Source organism: Alosa sapidissima, chromosome 6 (assembly GCF_018492685.1).
Source record: "Alosa sapidissima isolate fAloSap1 chromosome 6, fAloSap1.pri, whole genome shotgun sequence".
NCBI lineage: Eukaryota > Metazoa > Chordata > Actinopteri > Clupeiformes > Clupeidae > Alosa > Alosa sapidissima.
Genome location: NC_055962.1, coordinates 11,493,292 through 11,512,601, shown reverse-complemented (window position 1 = coordinate 11,512,601; position 19,310 = coordinate 11,493,292). Strand labels below are relative to the sequence as shown.

The following is a 19,310-nucleotide window of genomic DNA, read 5'->3' as shown; positions in this document are numbered from 1 at the left end:
TTGTTACAATTTTGATGCAAGATATTCCCCAAAGTACGAAATGGGACTAGAAATGAAGTTTGTACCTCTCCAGACCTCTATGTTTGGTGTTGAGGCTAAGGATTTTGAGAAAAGTAATTTGTAGTAGTAACAGTAGTTGAGGCAATGTTCCCACTGAAATGTTGAAGTTCAATCCATCATGTAGATTTACACTGACACTTGATTTGATCTAGACCCAATTGCGTTCCTTCCTGCCGGCAAAATCCACTGGATATTTATTTTTTTCAGCATTTGCTTCCTATCAGTAAACCTTGGGCACAAGCCCTCTGTATTGATTGGTGGGTAGGACGAGGGGGAGCGATCGAGCAACATCGCCAGAAAGCGAGGTCGCATGAAAGATGACCGGACCAGTTGTTACTACGCAGGAAGCAAAGACGCGATTTAAGCTCTCCTATTTATACCCACCATCAACATTAACAGGCTTTGGACACTTGCAATTGGATTGCACAGATTAATTACAAAATGGAATTTAAACACCAGGGAGTTGTTGAGGAATTGACATCTGAGGGGCTGTGCAACACCCCCACCCCCCCCGGTCATTTATGTTGGTGTTGATGCTTCTTAACATAACCAAAGAAATTGATTTGAAGATTTCTGTAGTAACTCTTTTGACATACATCTTTACTTTGATGTGATTACCTATTGGTGATGCTATATCTCCCCACCTGGATCTTTTTGGTCAAAGTTAGGCAAAATTGGGCATAGCCTAGTTTCACCCTGCTGCAAATGTTAGGAATTCAAGGAAATCAACAAGACATCCGTATCTATTAATACTCTTTTACTGAGCATGCGGAGCTAGAAATAGATTAAGTCCGCAGGCGTGGGGTGACCTAAGCTTTCACAAGGCCACGTTTACCAGCTTTTGTCATCATCAGGGAACATTCAACCCCAGCGCCACTCTGACATTATCCCAGACCTACAAGGAGACCTACATAACAGCAGGGATTTCAACAAGCATTGCTCTGTGATTATCAGATGTCAGACACTGGCCAACATCACTGGAATTAGATGTATGTGATGAAAACTGGGAGAAGATGGTCAGGCAATATCCCTTTTGATTGCTTTCCCTACAAGAAAGCTTTGTATCAAACAAGAGAGAAAATTGCTGTTATTTACCCTTACGGTATTTTGTTGTTGTTGTTTTGGAGTGGTCATATTGGCTCCAACTAAAACGAAAAGGTTTTTTTTTTGCTAGTCATTTGCATTAGAGACACTTCTCTCTCTTACACACCTCTGCCAGGAATGTCAATAGCCTAAAAGGGGATTACCACCTCCTCACCATCCCTTTGGCATTGTTGGCTACTACATGAGCAAAAGAAAACACAATCCCTGGCTAGTGCACTGATCTAACCTGGTACCCTTGGCACACTATCAGCAGGAAGGATTGGAGGTGACTCAATCAGACCTAGCCTGACCTGCTTGCTGCCAATGGCACATTCAGGCTGACTCTTTCCGTTGCATACTGGTATGATTTTTCATCAGGATAGCAATCATTAGGGTTGTGTGCTGGCATGGCCTTCATCAAGGTAGCAGTTGTTAGCGTTGCGTACTGGCATGACCTGTGTTGCGTAAGCTTTTAATTTGCAAACCAAAATTTCGGTTTGCAAATTTTGTAAAAAAAAAAAAAAATGTACAAATTAAGCCACCAAAAGTCAGCTTTTGTTTGTTGGTTATGCACGTTAAAAAACTCTGACACACTGTATAGTTTTAAACAAGTTTGAGCCACCGACACATTCACACACTATCTTACACTATGCAAGATTTTCACCTTTACAAAGCCAATTTGATGGTAAACAAACTTGTAATTGGCGAATCGTTCACCATGCATAGCTATACAGCAGACGAATCAAGTCGCTACGAGAAAACCACCCATGCAACTTCAAGAACAGCGGCCCGACAAATCTTGCGGCATTAATGTAACATTACCTTGTCAGTAGATATAGCTCTTTGGAGATAGTTTTTGCCTGTTGTTAATCCTTCACCTCCAAAACAAAAGCATTTTCATTGTGTACAGGGGGGATAAGTCACAGGAAGTTTGCTATTTACAACAGCAGAGTTAAATATAAATATATCGCGACTCTAGAGGGAGCTCTACAGTCTCCCAAAATACCTAAACCTGCATAGTGTACCTTTTTAAACACCTCAAAAGTAACTTTCACAGGCAGCCCGGGATGTTGCTAGTCTAAACTTGAATTAGCGATGGCACTAACCATCTCAGCATCCCTGTGGCATTTGTTGGCTGGCAAATGGAAAAAAACACAAGGCCTGGCTGACCTGCTTGCTAATAAAGGCACTGCTGCCTCACATTGAGGCTGACCGCTTTTTCCGTTACATACTGGCATGACCTTCATCATTGTAGCAGTCGTTAGTGTTGTGTACTGGCATGACCTGTGTCGGGGTGCCAGTCCTTAGTGTTGCGTAAGCTTTGTTTGGTGGCAAATGGCCAAGCATCCCGTTGTAGATTCACTTCCTCTTTCCATGGGTACCCTGAGGGAGGGAGGATGGGAGGATAGCCCATTGCACAGGGACTCAGATCTTCGGATGGAGGGCTCTCCAGGAAGTGTTTACATTAAATTGCTCAAACATTTATGAACCACTGTATACACTCAATTCATAAGAAAATTATTAGTAGGCTTAAACTGATTGGCGTTGTTAATTACTGTGATACAACTGGGTACGTGGCTTCTAACTCTCTCTTTGAACTTCTTTTCTTCAGCATTCAAGTACTGTATTTATCTTATCATATAATAGGTAGGTTTAATAGGTTTCAATCATGTTTTTTTGGTTTTTGATGAACTTTTGAAGTACATGAAATTTCTCTGTACTCGACCGGAGTGGGTTGGTTCACAGAATCCATTCAGTCTGTTCTCTCCCTCTGTCTCTCTCTGCATGTCTTTAGCTCCATCTTTCTCTCTGTCTCTCTCTCTGCATGTCTTTAGCTCCATCTTTTCCTGTTTGTGTTGTGTGGGCGTTCTTGCTCTCCTGGCTGCTCCTCTGAGAACTCTGTGATGTTCATCTCAAACAGTTTCTCTCCATGCAAGTTGGGCTCTGATGAGGCACAGCTGACACCTCTAAAAAGCTTACGTAAATGTCACAGCTCAAAGCCCAGACGCTTTGGGAGTGACTGCATCCGTTTTGAATTCTTCATAACCTGCTAGTTCAGTTGCAACAAGAGATAACACCATAAACCCAGTAGCCTTTTGACTTTTTTTTTAAGTTCCCCAATGTGCGTCTGTTTTTGGCTGCTGTATCCAGACAGATTTGTTGTAGCAGTCACAGCATTGTCAGTGTTGTTTGTCCTCTTTCTTGTGAACATCTTCCTCCTCCTCCTCGTCCTCCTTCTCATTTCATCAGCACGGTGTGAGTGTTCCGTCCTGCTGCCATGGCGATTGCACGGCCCAGCCGGGGTGCCAGCGGGTGACTGATGGCTGTGCTCTTATCTTCCCCAATGCAGGATGACAGAGGCAGGGCCTCCCTCCCTCCCTCTCTCCCTCCCTCTCTCCCTCCCTCCCTCCTTCCTTCCCTCCTTCCCTACCCTCCTCCTGTCCATCCATCCATCCCTCGGATCACGCTAGCCTGTTTACCAATCCAGCTCAAACCCAATTGTCTGTGTCTTTCATCCTGTCTTTCTCTCTCTTTTTCATTTCTTTCATTTTTTCTTTCATACATTTTCTCCACTCTGTTCTTTTTTTTTGCACACTTGCCCTCCTCCCGCTCCTTGTTTTGGTTTCTTTCAATCGCTGCTTTTTGCCTTTTTCTTTTTTCCTCTTCTTTTATCCTGTTTTCTCTCTCTTTCATCTCTGAATCTCTGTCTCTCTCTGTCAGTCTTCCTGAGTTCAGACACTAGGCTATTGTTCAAGCACCTTGTAATGATGATTGTACTCCTTTTTGCTACCTGTATTCTTACGGGTCCACGTGTGTCTCTGTGTGCACATACATCTATTTGTGTGTGTGTGTGTGTGTGTGTGTGTGTGTGTGTGTGTGTGTGTGTGTGTTCATTTTTTAAGTTTTAACAGTATCCTCTCCACGTCCAGTACTTGGAGGCTGTTGTTCGTCCCAGTGTGGTCAGCAGCGCAGCCTGTGACTCAGGGTCTGCTGCTGCTGTTTGTTTTGTCGAAGTGCTGATGCTTGAGGTTGTGGTCTGACTGGAGTGTGGAGGCCGGATGAGTAACAGACAGATTAACCCTTGTTATTTTTTTCTTTCGGTCTCCCTCCCTCTCTCTCTCTCTCTCTCTCTCTCTCTCTCTCTCTCTCTCTCTCACTTTCATTTCACACTTTTATTCTTCCCTCCTTCTCTTGACATCTCTCCATCCCTCTATTTCTGTCATTCTCTTTTGCTCTTTTACTTTTTCCCCTCCCTCCCTCCCTCCCTCCCTCCCTCCATCTCTCTCTTCCTCTCTCTGCTGTGTGTAGGTGGGGAACCCCAGAGTGGAGCTCACTCTCTCAGAGCTACAGGAGATGGCCACTCGGCAACAGCAGCAGATCGAGGCCCAGCAACAGATGCTCGTCGCTAAGGTAACGCTCTCAGATGTGCGTCGGGTGGGTGGTCCCTTGCTTGGCTCGTGTGTGTGTGTGTGTGTGTGTGTGTGTGGGGGGCTTATGTGCTTGCGAGCTGTCCACTCTGCACTGAAGCCCTAGGGATAGCACCACACTCTGCTTGCCCCGGCTGTGATCAATAACGTGATTATCGGGAGAGTTTTGAAGGTGAACAGGAGCATGTCATAGAACAGGACCAGTTCTGTTTGTTCTCCAGCAGCTGGTTTGTGTAAGGCTGAGTTATTTTGCTGTGGTCAACTCAATGATTTCCTCAATGGTGAGTCATGCCATTTTGAAGCCCTTATTCCAAGGCTTTTATTAGTGATGTGTGTTTGTGTAGCCTAATGGTTTGTGAGTTATAGCCTGATAATTGTCTGGTCTCCTAATGAGAGCGGCACTCTGAGGTTGCATGAGACTGGTTTCCCAGTGAGGGGGAAATATGTCTAAATGTTTTTAGCGATCCGTCCAGCAGTCTCTGTAGCGTTGGGTTCGCTTAGACCTCAACTGATTGTCGCTCTTATTTTCCCTGACACGAGACAGCTGTGAGACTGGGTAATGACTACAAGCCTTTATTGGAGCATTTAAGCATTTCTTAATGAAGGCTTTCCTTGCTCGTTCCATAATTGTTTGGTGTTGTTGACTACTTTTGAGGCACAGGGATGCTTTGAAAGTGTCTTTTCTGTTTTGGGACTGGTGGGACAAGCAGTGTCATGACTCTCTCTCTCTCTCTCTCTCTCTCTCTCTCTCATTCTCTCTTTCATTCTCTTTCTTTCTTTCGCTCTCACTCTTTTATCTGGTCTGTTTTTTGGGGTTGGACTGGGGGGGGGGTGGGTGATAACGGGGCGCTCTCTGAGCGTGTAATTGCCGTGACGATGGTGATGACACAGGGCTCCAGTCACGGCGAGGCCACCGCAAGCCTGCGCTATATTTAGTGCATCGCTGCTCACTGCTCGCACGCGCTCAGCCTGTCCTCAGCACCCAGCTCACACTATGTGCGTGACAGTAGTGTGTGCGTGTGTATGTCTGTGTGTGTTTATGTTTATGTTTATGTGTGTGTTTGTGTGAGAGAGAGAATGAATGAATGTGTGTGTTTGTGTGAGAGAGAGGGATAAAGAGGGAGAGAGAGAGAGAGACAGGGAGAGTGTGTGAAAGTGTGTTAGAGAGAGAGTGAGAGAAGGCGCTAGTGTGTGTGTGTGTGTTATATAGAGAGAGAGATGGAGAGGGAGAGAGGGCAGGGGAGAGGAGAGCGTGTGCAGGAGTGTGTGTGAGAGTGTCTTTGTGATTATGTGCATATGCACACAGCTAATGGCTGAGGATAATGGCACCCAGAGATGGAAGCCCCTAAAAGCCTCCAGTGTGATGCTGTGTGTGCTGTGCCTCTTAGCACATGGCGTGTGTGGGGGGCACCAAATCACACTGAACTCCTTTTGAACCACACTAAAATAAAACCCGCCAGCTTTTAAAAAAAATCCCTTCGTCGGCCAATTACAGCAGTTTTGCTTTGATTGAGAGATCCACACAGAGTTTATCGGCAGGGTGAAGTGAGTACTATGTGTGTTTGTGGTTAGCGTGTGGCTGTGGGATTGTTAGTGGAGTGAAATACATGTGTGTGTGTTTGTGTGTGTGGATCGTGACTGGCTCACATATAGACAGCTCCAGGGCCTAGAAAGGCCAAGGCATCATGCTTTACTCACACAGCCTCATCAGAGTGTGTGTGTGTGTGTGTGTGTGAGTGTGTGTGAGAGAGAGAGAGAATTGGCACAGTCTCACACAGACTGCTCCAGGGTGTAGAGGCCAGGCTTCACCCAGGCATGGAGTTCATTAGTAGCAGAGCTCCAGTGGAGCTGCTGTTAGCAGTCGCAGGGTCACTGACCCATTGAGGCATTAACTGGTGTGTTAGTGTTTGGGTCTGTGATTGTTCATCTGGGTTTGCTTCCTGAGTTTATCACCACCTTTATTAGCAGACTCGGGGTCTATTCAGAAATCACAGATATTATAGATATCACCCACAGAATAAAGGTAGCCCGATATGGGTTTTTTATAGCCCCATTTCCAATACCCGCAATCACGCACTGAAATTTAGGCCCTGAAGATGGATGTTTTTGTTTTGTGGAGTCTGCTGGTAATTTAATTGATACATGCATCTTCCACAGCAACAGCAACACTGGGCTGCCCGCAGATGCAACTGTCTGTTATATTAATCACCTTAATATACTTGGACATTAGCTGATGGTGATTATTAAAAAAAGAAAGAGACAAGCCAAAACGGATTTTTGCCAAAAATCGCAAGTCTGTTTCCTCCCTCTTCCCTTCCCTTTGCAATATAGCTTGAATGTTATTTCTCATTTTGTAAGTTGCTTTGGAAAAGTGTCTGCTAAATGAATAAATGTAAAACATATACTATTGCTACATATCAATACGTGTTACTTGTACATCAAACTTATCACAAACAGCTTTTGTGCATTTTTGTGTGTGTCTGTCTTTGTGTGTGGGCGAGAGAGAGATGCCATTGCTGGGCTGAGGGTTGGCTGTGTGGGAGTTTTTGGACCCATGCATGCGTGTGTGTGTGTGTGTGTGTGTGTGTGTGTGTGTGTGTGCTTGTGCTTGTGGGAGTATGTACTGTCCACCGTGCCACCCACACACTGGAGCGCTCCTTCTGCCTCTCCTGTCTCTTCCAGCCCTTCATACACCTTCTCTGCTCATCCCACGCTTTCTCCTTTTCTCAAATCCTTCCTTCTATCTCGTCGTGTTATTTCACATTGGACATAAATTCACTCTGATCCTTTGCCATTGTTCTTTTCTCACCTCTCGGACCCTCCACCCTTTGTCCTGTCTCTCGAACATTTCCCCTGCTTGTCCCTCACCTCCTCACCCCTTCACTCTCTTTAACTTGTTCTCTTGTTCCCTGTTAAATTTGCCTTTAAAGCAACACTATGTACCTGATAATAAGTGCTCCAAACTCAGTTGACATGCAGGCCTAGAACGTCTGCCATTGCACTGTCTAACGTTGTTGTATTGTGTAGGAACATGACTTATTTCCGTCAGTTTTCCACACACTGGGTACCACCCACACGTTAAATGGGTACCAAGTATGTTGGAAATTGACAACAAGGGGTGTAAATACCGATTCCTATAAAAATGTTTACCCTCTTCCTCAATATCCTCCCTTTTCAAGTATAAATCTTTAAGTTCAATCTTAGCTGAATAAAAATGTAAGTGGTCTAAAAGTCTCTCTTTCTCCCTTCTCCCCTGTGGCGTGCAGGAGCAGCGTCTGCGCTACCTGAAGCAGCAGGAGCGGCGGCAGCAGCAGACCGTGTCCGAGGCGGAGAAGCTGCAGAGGCTCAAGGACCGCGTGGAGAGCCAGGAGGCCAAGCTCAAGAAGATCCGCGCCATGAGGGGACAGGTGGACTACAGCAAGGTCATCAACGGCAACCTGTGTACGTGGACTTCCCACACACCACACATGGCAACCTGCATACGCACACGCACACAGACACACACACACACACACACGGTAACTTGTTTACACCGTGCCTTTCCTGCTCCACACATACACTTACTCACAGACATGCACACACACACACACACACACACACATACATACACACATACACACATACACACACACACACACACACACACACACAGACAAAATGCACATGTGCAATGAAATGGGTACTGGTGTTTTGAGTGGTGAGTGCATAGTGTTGAGTACTGGTGTTTTGAGTGGTGAGTGCACTGATGAACAAGAACGCTAGCCATTGCCTTTTTGCCATCACCCTGTGCAGGACACACACACACACACACACACAGTAACTTGTTTACACTGATGGAGACTCACACAGGCACTCACACACTTGTTTGCACACATTTGAATTTGCTCTCACAGAGGCTACGCTTCCTTATGCTCGAAGTGCTAGATTAAGGCTGGCAGGGTTAGCTTAGAATGTTGTCATTTGGTAAAGTGTATGTTGACATTCTCAGGTCACCCACTCACATTCACCAGAGTGACCCCAGAGCTTCACACTTGCTGTGTGTAGACTGTATGTGCTTGTCGTTTTTTCTAGTCTACGTCAAACAAGGTACACACACACGCACGCACACTAGAACACACCGATGCAATATGTATGTGATGAGAGAAAGCCGTTCAACTCCATGAGAACACAAACTGGCCATCTGAAAGCACATGCAATAGTGACCCACTTTCCCAGATCCAAGGTCAGTGTCCTCAAGCAAGTGTATAAACATGTGCCAGCTCAGGGTAGATATTGTGTATGCAGTCACATCATGGGCATTAATCTTAGACTTAGTCATTTCACACACACACACACACACACACACACACACACAGTACATACACTGTCTTCTCACGCATCATTGTTTCTCTCATGTGCGTGAATAAGCCTATACTTTTGGTATTATTCATGGACGGAGTCCCTTGAGGTCAGCTTAGATAAGTAAGTAGCCGGCGCTGCTGCTGTGCATACTAAAAGCAACCAGATGGACCAACTTGCTGCCTGAACCCCACCCCCGCACAGCAACCACACTGTGGTTCATTCCCACTGCTTTTATGCTTTGTGCTCTCGCGCACACACACACACACACACACACACACACACACACACACACACACACACACACACACACACACACACACACACACACACACGTACGTGCGTTCCCTCTTCCTCGCTGGCAATTATCTCATGTGCTATGCCTGCCGTTTGTTTGTGTGTGCATGCGTGTGTGTCATTCTCAGTGATTTGTGTATGTGGTTTTGTCTCTTTCTGTATGGTGGTGTACTACAGTATGTTTGCACAGTCCCCTTTTCTTGTGTGGATGCGGTGCAATCACACACTTATAGTCCTTAATGTTAGCATTTGCATCTCTATTTATTTGTTTTTGTGTGTGTGTCATTCATTGGTGTGTGTGTGTGTTACTTTTTAGGAGGATTACTTGTATTTATATTGCCTTGCACACATGTATGTTTACAAGTGTGTTTTTTCTCTCTCTCTCTCTCTCTCTCTTTTGTGCATGCGTGCGCGTAGCGGTGGAGATCGAGCACATCAGCGGTCTGTTTCAGGAGAAGCAGGCGGAGCTGCAGACGGCCGTGCTGCGGGTTGAGCAGCTGAGCCAGCAGCTGGACGAACTCCGCCGCGGCAAACTCAACGGCCTGCAGGGCCTCAGCGGTCAGCTCACCGGCACTGCCGCGCTCGAGCTGCGCAAGCTCTACCAGGAGCTGCAGGTACCCCTCTCTCACACACTCTCTCACACATACACACACCAGGAGCTACAGGTACCCTCTCACACACTCTCTCACACATACACACACCAGGAGCTGCAGGTACCCTCTCTCACACACTCTCTCACACATACACACACCAGGGTTGTGCACAATTCGAATTGCAATTCTGCTTCCTGTTTGCTACCTCAATTGAAATGCAAGTGAAATTCAAGAATTGAATTGAAATTTAAGAGCCAGTTTCAATTCAATTCTGGAATTTTGCACAAGCCTGACACACACACACACACACACACACACATAAACTCAACGGCCTGCTGGGCCTCATCATATGGTTTGAATGCACTGACATCTCCACCCTCTCTCTCTCTCTCTCTCTCTCTCTCTCTCTCTCTCTCTCTCTCTCTCTCCCTCCCCCCCCCCGCCCTCTCTCTCTCTCTCTCTCTCTCCTCTCTCTCTCTCTCTCTCTCTCTCTCTCTCTCTCTCTCCCTCCCTCCCCCCGCCCTCTCTCTCTCTCTCTCTCTCTCTCTCTCTCTCTCTCTCTCTCTCTCCCTCCCTCCATCCTCTGTCTCAGATCCGTAATAAGCTGAACCAGGAGCAGAACAGTAAGCTGCAGCAGCAGAAGGAGCTGCTGAACAAGCGCAACATGGAGGTGACGCTGATGGACAAGCGCATCACCGAGCTGCGCCAACGCCTCTACAAGAAAAAAGCCGAGGCACGTCAAAAAGAGAACGTGCCAGTAAGGCTTGGGGGGTGCACAACAAGATGGGCACATGTGTACACACACACCTACACACCTGATGTCCCAAATATACACAAAACACACACACATGCAATCCCTAAAATACACACACACACACACAGTCCCAGATACACACACATACATATACACATGCAGTCCCAAATACACATAAACACACACACGCAGTCCCAGATGCACACACATACACATACACAGAGTTTACTAAAAAAGAAAGGTTTTTGCAAGATGGCAGCGAGTGGAAAAACCAACTGCAAAAGTGAGTTGTTCAAAACCTTTCTTTTTAGTAAACTTTCGAGCAAAGTTTCATGTTGTGTCGAGCCTTTTTAGTGTTTTAAAAATAGCGATGGGATCATAGTAGTGCCCCTAGCACTCCCACTCCCATTTGACCCGAAAATGACAATACGGTCAATCTTAAAAGTGGCGCTTCCGTCCTAATTATGCTTTTAAACGAAAGTTTGACTCTGATTCACTCACAAAAAGACCCTAGGTTGCATTTTGGCGAGTTACACTTTAAGCAGACCATCCATTATGCACACTCTCTCACACACACACACACACACACACACACACACACACACACACACACACACACACACAGACATACAAACTCACACACACCCACAGACATACAAACTGTTTTGTTTGTTGCGTTTTGACAGTGATTTTGGGCTCATTCCAAGTGCGTAATAAATATCATCTTTGAAATCTGTGTAATTGTAGATGGAATGGAAAAAAGTATCCCTCTGTGTGTGTTTTGATTATTATGACCTTGTTTGTCAGCACTCAGACCAAGGGCGGTCTGACAGTCTGTTTCAAATATGCTGATGCCTCAGCAGTAATCACCAGGATGAGGGTGTTGGTTTGTTTGGGTGGTTTTGTGTAGATTGGAGAAGAACCCTTATTATCTCTCTCTGTTTCTCACGCTTTCTCTCTCTCTCTCTCTCTCTCTCTCTCTCTCTTCTCCCTCTCTCTTGTCTTTCCTCCACAGCTGAACCGGACCAACGGACCCCCCTCACCCCAGCCGGCGCCGGGCGGTCCGGGCCGTGTGGCTGCAGTGGGTCCCTACATCCAGGTCCCGGTGCCCGTGCGACAGGAAGCAGGCTACACGGTGCCTCCTGACCCGCTCAAACCTCAGTCCCTGGGCGTCAACTCACCCGCTAACCACGCCCGGTCCAAATCAGGTCAGTCCACTGTCCAGGCCCGCCACACCAATCACTCTCCCACGTTTGTTAATTTTCATTTTTTGATATTTACAACCTTGTATAAGTGCCTTAAAAAAAAACTGTTCTTGTAACGTTTTAGAAGGGGCTTGGCTAGCGTGCAGTAGCCTGAAAGTTGTCGGTTCAATTCCCGGCTTCCACCGTTGTGCCCTTGAGCAAGGCACTTAACCCCAAGTTGCTCCGGGGACAATGTGATCCCTTGTAATATAGCTGACATAATATGTTAGTCACTTTGGTCAAGAAGTGTCTACTAAATGTGATGTAATGTAATGTAATGTGATAAAAGATATAGTGGAGGGCACATGACTGTACTTTTACATTAGCTTGGGAATATTGCTATTTTGGCCAGTGGGGGGCGACTTTGAGCTCCATCGCCAGCATGTGTTCATAAGGACTTCACAAGGCCAAGACCGAGTGCCTCAAATCATGACAGCGTGACTGTGTACCGCTCACATCCTTTGCGAATGAGCACCGTTGAGGGGAAATTAGCTAATTTAATCAAGCGCAATTCAGTCCAAGTCTCAAAGAGTCATGTGCTAGTGTGGATGTGCCCGAGTTCATGGTTTGCATGGTGCTGTTGTATCCTGTACTGTACCTGTGCTTGTATCCACTTCTCTGTGACCGATAGCTGTTTCTAGTTGTATTATGACTATTATGGTTTTCTTTTTTTTCCCTTCCTCCTCTAACCGCCTGTGTGAACTTTCCCATGTGGTGTGTGTCTTGTGCTATTGTTTTTTTTTTTTTCCTCCCTCCATTCTCTATCCCCTTTTTCCTAATCTCTTCCTTCCCCTTTTCTCCCTCCCTCTCCGTGTTTTTCTTTCTCGTTCTCTCTCTTCTTTCTCTCTTGTCTTTCTCACCCTTTCCCTGTCTGTGCTGTGGTTTTGTGCGTTCATTTGTGGGGGGTCCGTGTATGCGTGTCTCCTCTGTGTTGGGGTGGTGGGGTTGCGGGGGGGGGCTCAGACGGAGTGAGAAAGCCGCCCGGCCCCTGGAAGGTCTCTGATTTAGACATCATAGTGGACCCGGTCCAGCCGACCCTGCCAGAGCTCCGGCCGGGGGGCCCAGCGGGCCCAGCGGGCCCCGGGGCTCCTACCTCCTCCTCCTTCTCCTCTTCCTCCTCTTCCTCCTCCTGCATGGCGGGGCCAGATGGAGCCTCTCGTGAGTCAGAAGGTTGTCACAGGCGGAGAGATCCTCCACCTCCTCCACCAACCCTACCCCCCCCCACCCACCCACCCACCGCCCCCACCCCCTGAACCTTATCCAGTGTAGGGTGCAGGATCCAAGCAGTACAACATAGAGAGAGAGAGGTCTGAAATCTCTGAGATTTGAGAGGCTTGGCAGAGGCGCTGCGGAATTTTAAACTCAAAAGGGAGTGAAAGACCCTGACTAAAAAAAGTTAATTGGGTTGTTTGGTGTTGGTCCTTTTTTTTAATGAGGACATTCAGAGAGCCATAGAGGCACAGAGCAGTAATGATATCTCTGGGCCCTAATTTAATTGATGGGCGAAGTCTGAAATTGAAACACACATGTATATGCCCAGCAGTGAGAGTAATGTTTGGTCCATGCATTAGACTGGACTGCCCGTCAGATAAATTAGGGCTCTCTGCCATTCCCTCTGTGTGCCTTCATATCTCCCCTCCTTCCTTTCCTCTCTGTGTCCTCCAAATGAGAGCCTGCTGACGCATTGAAACACATTCATCTTGTTTATCTCATTACACTGCCTCTCTGTGATTGCTATTTCCTGGACCCATCTATAAAGTTCAGAACAGCTATACATGTATTGGCTGTAGTGTAATATGTATCACTTTGGGAGGGGAGGGGGGGGGGGGGCGTTCATCTTGTCCGTGATCAGGCAGCTGGGGTCAGTCTCGGCTCTGGAATGTTCCCTAATGGCTGTGATGTTTTGGTTATTATTGTAATCCCCCCCAGACCCGAACAGGCCACACCAGAGCAGGGCAGGCCAGAGGAAGGGCACAGATTTCCACTCCGATTGGACCAAAAAAAAACACAACTGGACCTCTGCCTCGGCCTAGAAATATGGCCAGCAGAGGGGAAATTTTCCATTTGATAAAATTACAAAAAACAGACGCACTGGAGAGTAGAAACTGTTCATAGGGATGTCACTGCCAGGGCAGTGGCATTTGTCATAACAATTACTTGGCTCAAAAGGTGCAAGTACAGAGAAATATTGACAGTGAATCTAACAGTGAAATATTGCAAACTGCTGATCCTGTTTTTTGAATGTGTGAGGATGTGTGTTGATGCATCTGGCTGTGTGTGTGTGTTCGCTATAGTTTGAGGAACTATACTCTGATAAGGTTCACTGGGCCCTCTCAACCCCTTCATCCCTGATCACGGATCAGTCAAATTTACATCAGCACACAAAAGTAAATTTGAGCTCATACCCCACCAGATCAAACAGTTCTGTCATAACATCGCCATGAGATGCTAACATCAGTCAGGCAGTAACATCATTAGAAGAAAAGCTAGTTCATTAAACGCATAACACAGATCTCTACTGTCACAATAGCGCACTGTCCAGAGATGAGGCCATTGCTGTTTTAGGGTCGATGAAATGTTCTTTGTGTTCCATCACACTTCCTGCAGTCTTCTCTGCATGTTTTGTAATTATTTCCACGATGGTGGGGAGATCACAGTGAAAGCGTTGTTGAATTGGACTGATGTTGGAATTGGGTATGGTGGCTAAACCAGCTGGAGCTCAATATTGAAGAATAATCATGTGACTCCAGTGGAGTTGCCTTTTATTAGGTTGTAAAAAGGTTCACTGGGTGATTTGGATTTGAACTTGAGCTCATATTTTGACGCAAGTGCGGATAATTCAGTCACCGTGTGTGCAAAAGGCAGGAAATGCACCAAGCACTTCTGATTGGCTGTCTTATTCATTCCATAGGATAACGTATCATACATGTGTGTCGTAATAGCGCTATTAAACACTCCGTTACTGGATGAATGAATTTAGGTATTGATCTGATTGTCTGAATTACAGCAGCAATAATGATTGAGCCTCATCTCGTCTCAGGACTTGTAAATTCTAGACACAGGGTTCAGCTAACTGAAAATGTAGTTGGATAATGCACATCGGTTTAAGTGCACTGACGGGCATTTGCTCGACTAACACTTCCTGGACGCTGTTGAGTAGTCTAGTTTCCCATTTCACCAAAGCCACCTCTTGAAGCATCTCTGCCACAGGTGCTTTTCCCAGACTGCGTATCTCACTATTGCACCCATCTCCTCGTCTCCTCAGCTAACGAGGCGGGGTGGCCCACCATCGGAAAAGGGAACGCCTCTCTCAAGCCCCCCGACTGGAAGGAGTCTGGAGGAGATGGACCAGGCAAGACCCCCTCCCCCACCAGCACTCCTGCTGACAAGGTATAGGTCTCTCTCTCTCTCTCTCTCTCTCTCTCTCTCTCTCTCTCTCTCTCTCTCTCTCTCTCTCTCTCTCTCTCTCTCTCTCTCTCTCTCTCTCTCTCTCTCTCTCTCTCTCTCTCTCTCCTTTCTTTCTCTCTGTCTCACCCTCTTTCTTTCGTTTATTCTCTCACTTGCTCGCTCTCTTTCTTTCTTGCTCTTTCTTTCTTTCTTTCTTTCTCTCTCTCAGCAACTGTACAGAAGCATGTATCGAATTATTTGTATGTATCAAAGGATGGTTGATTATGTGTGTATTCTTGCTCGCCAGGCTCAGGACGGCAGCAAGCCAGCTCCCCCCATCTCCAAGCCCCAGCCGCCTCCATACGGCGCCCACCACCACAGCAGCGCCGGCAGTGGCAGCAGCGTCACCAGCGCCCTGTCCTCCTCCTCCAACTCAGGCTCCACCAGCTCCCTCGAGCTCCGCAAGGACGTCCCTCCGCCTCCTCTGCCGGCCGCCGTCCGGCCGGGTCCCAGCGCCTCGCCGGGCTCCGGCGGTCCGGCGCTGCCTCCGCTCCCTCCCCCGGCCTGGCCGCGCACGGGCCCCGCGTCCCAGGGCTCGTCCTCGCAGCAGATCCAGCAGCGCATCTCGGTGCCGCCCAGTCCCACCTACCAGCCCGGCTCGCCGCTCTTCCCACCAGGAGACCGGTCCGATCCACCGCTGGCCGTGGCCGTGCGGCCTTTCATCCCGGACAAGGGGTCCAGGCCACAGTCGCCGCGTAAGGGCCCGGCCACCATGAACTCCAGCTCCATCTACCACATGTATCTGCAGCAGGCCGCCCCCAAGAACTACCCCTTCAACAACAAGCCCGCCGTCAGAGCAGGTAACCAGCAGAGGGAGCTCTTCAGCCGTTCTGTGCTGATAGTAACAGAAAGGAGGTCATAGGTATTAATTGTTTTGTGGAAGTATGAACTAAGAAACACACAAAGGAACCTTCAGTCTACTGTGTACTTATTGGGTTTATCATAGATGATATTTGATGGAAAGTCACTATAAAACATGGTCAATAAACATACTCTAATGCCTTGATCTCTGCTGATGTATTGCTGCAACTTACTGCGTTGGAGGTGCTGAAGTTTCGCAGTGGAAGTTTATATGTAGATTTGCGTCTGAATGTATCTGAATAAATAATTGTAGTTCTACGCATACTCATCTTACAGGGTCGCATTGTCAGTGCTTCACCAACCACAGTCAGTGTCAGTAATCAGTCTCAATCAGTTAGTAATAATAACTCGGTCTCATCTCTGTGCCAACTCTTCCTCCTGCTCCTCCTCCTCTTCCTCCTCCCTCCTCTTCCTCCTCCTCCTCTTGCTCCTCATTTTCCTCCTCCTCTTCCTCCTCCTCCTCTTCCTCCTCCTCCTTTCTCCTCTTCTTCCTCCTCCTCCTTTCTCCTCTTCCTCCTCCTCCCCTCTGCAGTGTATGGGAAGCCTGTCCTGCACTCCAGCTCCACCCCCACCTCCCCTCTCCCCTTCAGCCCGGCCTCGGGACACTTCCCCGGCTTCCTGGGCGGTCCCGGCGAGGACCTGCCGGACGGCGGCGGCGGTTTCGGCGACATGGTCGGCGAGCTCCCTCCCCTGCTGGGCGGCGGCGCCGGCATGGATCTCCCCCACCCAGGGCCCCCCCCGCCCACGATGGTGGACCACATCCCGCGGCCGCTGAGCCCCACCAAGCTGACGCCCATGGTGCACTCGCCGATGCGCTACCAGAGCGACGTGGAGCTGGAGGCGCTGCGCAAGAGGCTGGCCAATGCACCGCGGCCGCTCAAGAAGCGCAGCTCCATCACAGAGCCCGAGGGGCCCAGCGGGCCCAACATCCAGAAGCTGCTCTACCAGCGCTTCAACACGCTCGCCGGCGGCATGGAGGGGGGTGTCGGAGTCGGGCCGCCCCCCTCCGGGGTCACGCCGTTCTACCAGCCCGGCTCGGCAGTGGCCGCTGCTGCCGCCGCCGCCTGCGCCGTGGGTCAGGGCGATGCCGACAACGGGAACCCTCCGTCGGAAGTGCCCTCTGGCGGAATGGCGGTGGCGGTCTCGGAAGGGATGGCGGGCGAGACGTCGACGTCGACGTCGACGACGACGACGACGACAGCGACGCTGCCACAGGGAGACGCAAATGACAACCAGCCCGCGGTGGGGGTGGGGTCACCGCCGGCCAGCGAGGTCCAGGCGCCACCGGTGCCCGCGGCGTCAGAAGAGGACAACACGAACAACAACACGCAAGCGGCCACATCCGCCACCACCATCCTGCCCAGTCCCGTGATGGAGGCCACCTCACCACAAGAAGCTGGCTCCTCTCCCTCTGCACCCACGGTCAGTGTCCATCCAGCAGAAGTGTGCCCAACCACACGTATGCACACACACAGACACCTTACTTCAGAATCAATCAGTCTGCAGAACTGGGCATCTTCCAGAATTAGGAATAACATAACAAAAACAACTGTTGTCTTCTGATGCTCAGCCTTGTCATTCAACACAGTAATTAGTTAACCTCATTTCTTTCTTTCTTTCCTTCCGTCCAGGAGAAGCGCAGTAACCTGAAGAAGCCCAACTCTGAGCGGGCAGGCAGTGGCCAGCGGGTCAAGTTTCACCCCCTGGCCCTGCTGCTGGACGCCTCGCTGGAGGGAGAGTTTGACCTGGTGCAGAGAATCATCTATGAGGTAGGTGCTCATGCACTGCTGCTGGCTGTTCTGTTCTCCTAACTAAACGCAAGAAACAGTCCATTGGGGTGGGAATCACAGAGTAACTCATATCAATACGGTCAGAATACTCGGGCCATGTGAAGGATAAGATCACAGCGATTCTGTACATACAATACATTAATAGAACATGATCTGTGATGCATTAATGGCCCTAATTAGGCAAAGATACCCCTACATAGGCATAAATGATGTACAACAGAGTGCACAGAGTTGTATTCAACATAAAAGCTATTCTTAATCTGTTGTTATTGAGTGCATAATTTAGCTATAGGCTAAGTGGTGTGGTGAATTATTAGCTAGGCTAACAATGTCAGACGAGAAGGATATGAATCCTCTTACATAACTCTGGGGAAGACGGCAAATAAGCTAATTTCTCGTAATGTTTGTGTGTTCCTTTACGCACTCAGTCTGAAGAGTGGGTATGGAGCTAAACGCTAAAACCTCATTTCTCCTCTCGTATTACTCCCACAACCTCCCAACACGGTTCTCTCTGACTGTGTTCTCCTTGGTTCTTTAACTTCCAGGTGGAGAACCCCAGTAAACCTAACGATGAGGGAATCACGCCTCTACACAATTCCGTGTGTGCTGGACACCACCATATTGTCAAATTCCTGCTGGACTTCGGTGTTAATGTCAATGCAGCAGACAGTGATGGCTGGTGAGAGATCCCTGACTTCCTCCTGCATGTTTTTTTTTTCCCCTTTGTCTTACAATACGTGCCTTTTCTTTAGCTTAAACAACAAAATCATATAAACTTTGACAATTTTTGTTTTGACAAGACTATTTTATCACTTGATTGTCCACTGACTTGCTGTTTGCTTTGAGCGCACTCGGTACTTTTTCCTGTGTGCTGATTGGTGTGTTTTGTGTCACCTGACCAGGACCCCGCTGCATTGTGCTGCCTCATGTAACAGCGTCCACCTGTGCAAGCTGCTGGTAGAGTCGGGGGCAGCCATCTTCGCCACCACCATCAGCGATGTCGAGACGGCCGCAGACAAGTGCGAGGAGATGGAGGAGGGCTACATCCAGTGCTCACAGTTCCTCTATGGTATGTCCATCTCACCGTTTGGTTCTTGTCTTCAGTTGCGTCCATGGTTTTGGACAAGGCTACTGCCTGCACTTTTTCAGTTTTGCACCATGTCCTTGACTACAGACGCGTTTCGGCGTCTGTGTGACACTGAAGACGGCTTGACGCCGAAACGCGTCTGTAGTCAAGGGGATGGTGCAATAAATCCTTTTAAAAGTAACATACAAGAGAGTGCGCTTTCCTCCGCTTCCAGATTGACATTTTTAACTCGCACCCAAAATACTTCATAAAGTACGTGAGCGAGCGTGCCTATATTGCTGAAACTTACAAGAGCACATCACATTTATCGTGTCAAGTGCTTTCTACT

The 19,310-nt window shown here is 48.1% G+C and overlaps 1 protein-coding gene across 6 annotated transcripts in view; it reads left to right on the top strand.

Annotated features, from left to right (window-relative positions):
• ppp1r13bb (protein phosphatase 1, regulatory subunit 13Bb) overlaps positions 1-19,310 on the top strand; it is a 59,279-nt gene that overhangs the window by 37,402 nt on the left and 2,567 nt on the right. For 2 of the 6 annotated variants that reach the window (XM_042095549.1, XM_042095550.1), the window contains exons 6-17: positions 4,453-4,554; positions 7,838-8,012; positions 9,624-9,820; positions 10,392-10,556; positions 11,569-11,761; positions 12,761-12,955; positions 15,063-15,187; positions 15,492-16,044; positions 16,638-17,527; positions 17,737-17,874; positions 18,441-18,574; positions 18,798-18,964. In XM_042095549.1, the coding sequence (XP_041951483.1) occupies positions 4,453-4,554; positions 7,838-8,012; positions 9,624-9,820; positions 10,392-10,556; positions 11,569-11,761; positions 12,761-12,955; positions 15,063-15,187; positions 15,492-16,044; positions 16,638-17,527; positions 17,737-17,874; positions 18,441-18,574; positions 18,798-18,964 (3,034 nt within the window). The remainder of the gene's footprint in view (positions 1-4,452; positions 4,555-7,837; positions 8,013-9,623; positions 9,821-10,391; positions 10,557-11,568; positions 11,762-12,760; positions 12,956-15,062; positions 15,188-15,491; positions 16,045-16,637; positions 17,528-17,736; positions 17,875-18,440; positions 18,575-18,797; positions 18,965-19,310) is intronic. The other 4 variants (XM_042095552.1, XM_042095551.1, XM_042095554.1 and 1 more) reach the window with 4 other exon arrangements.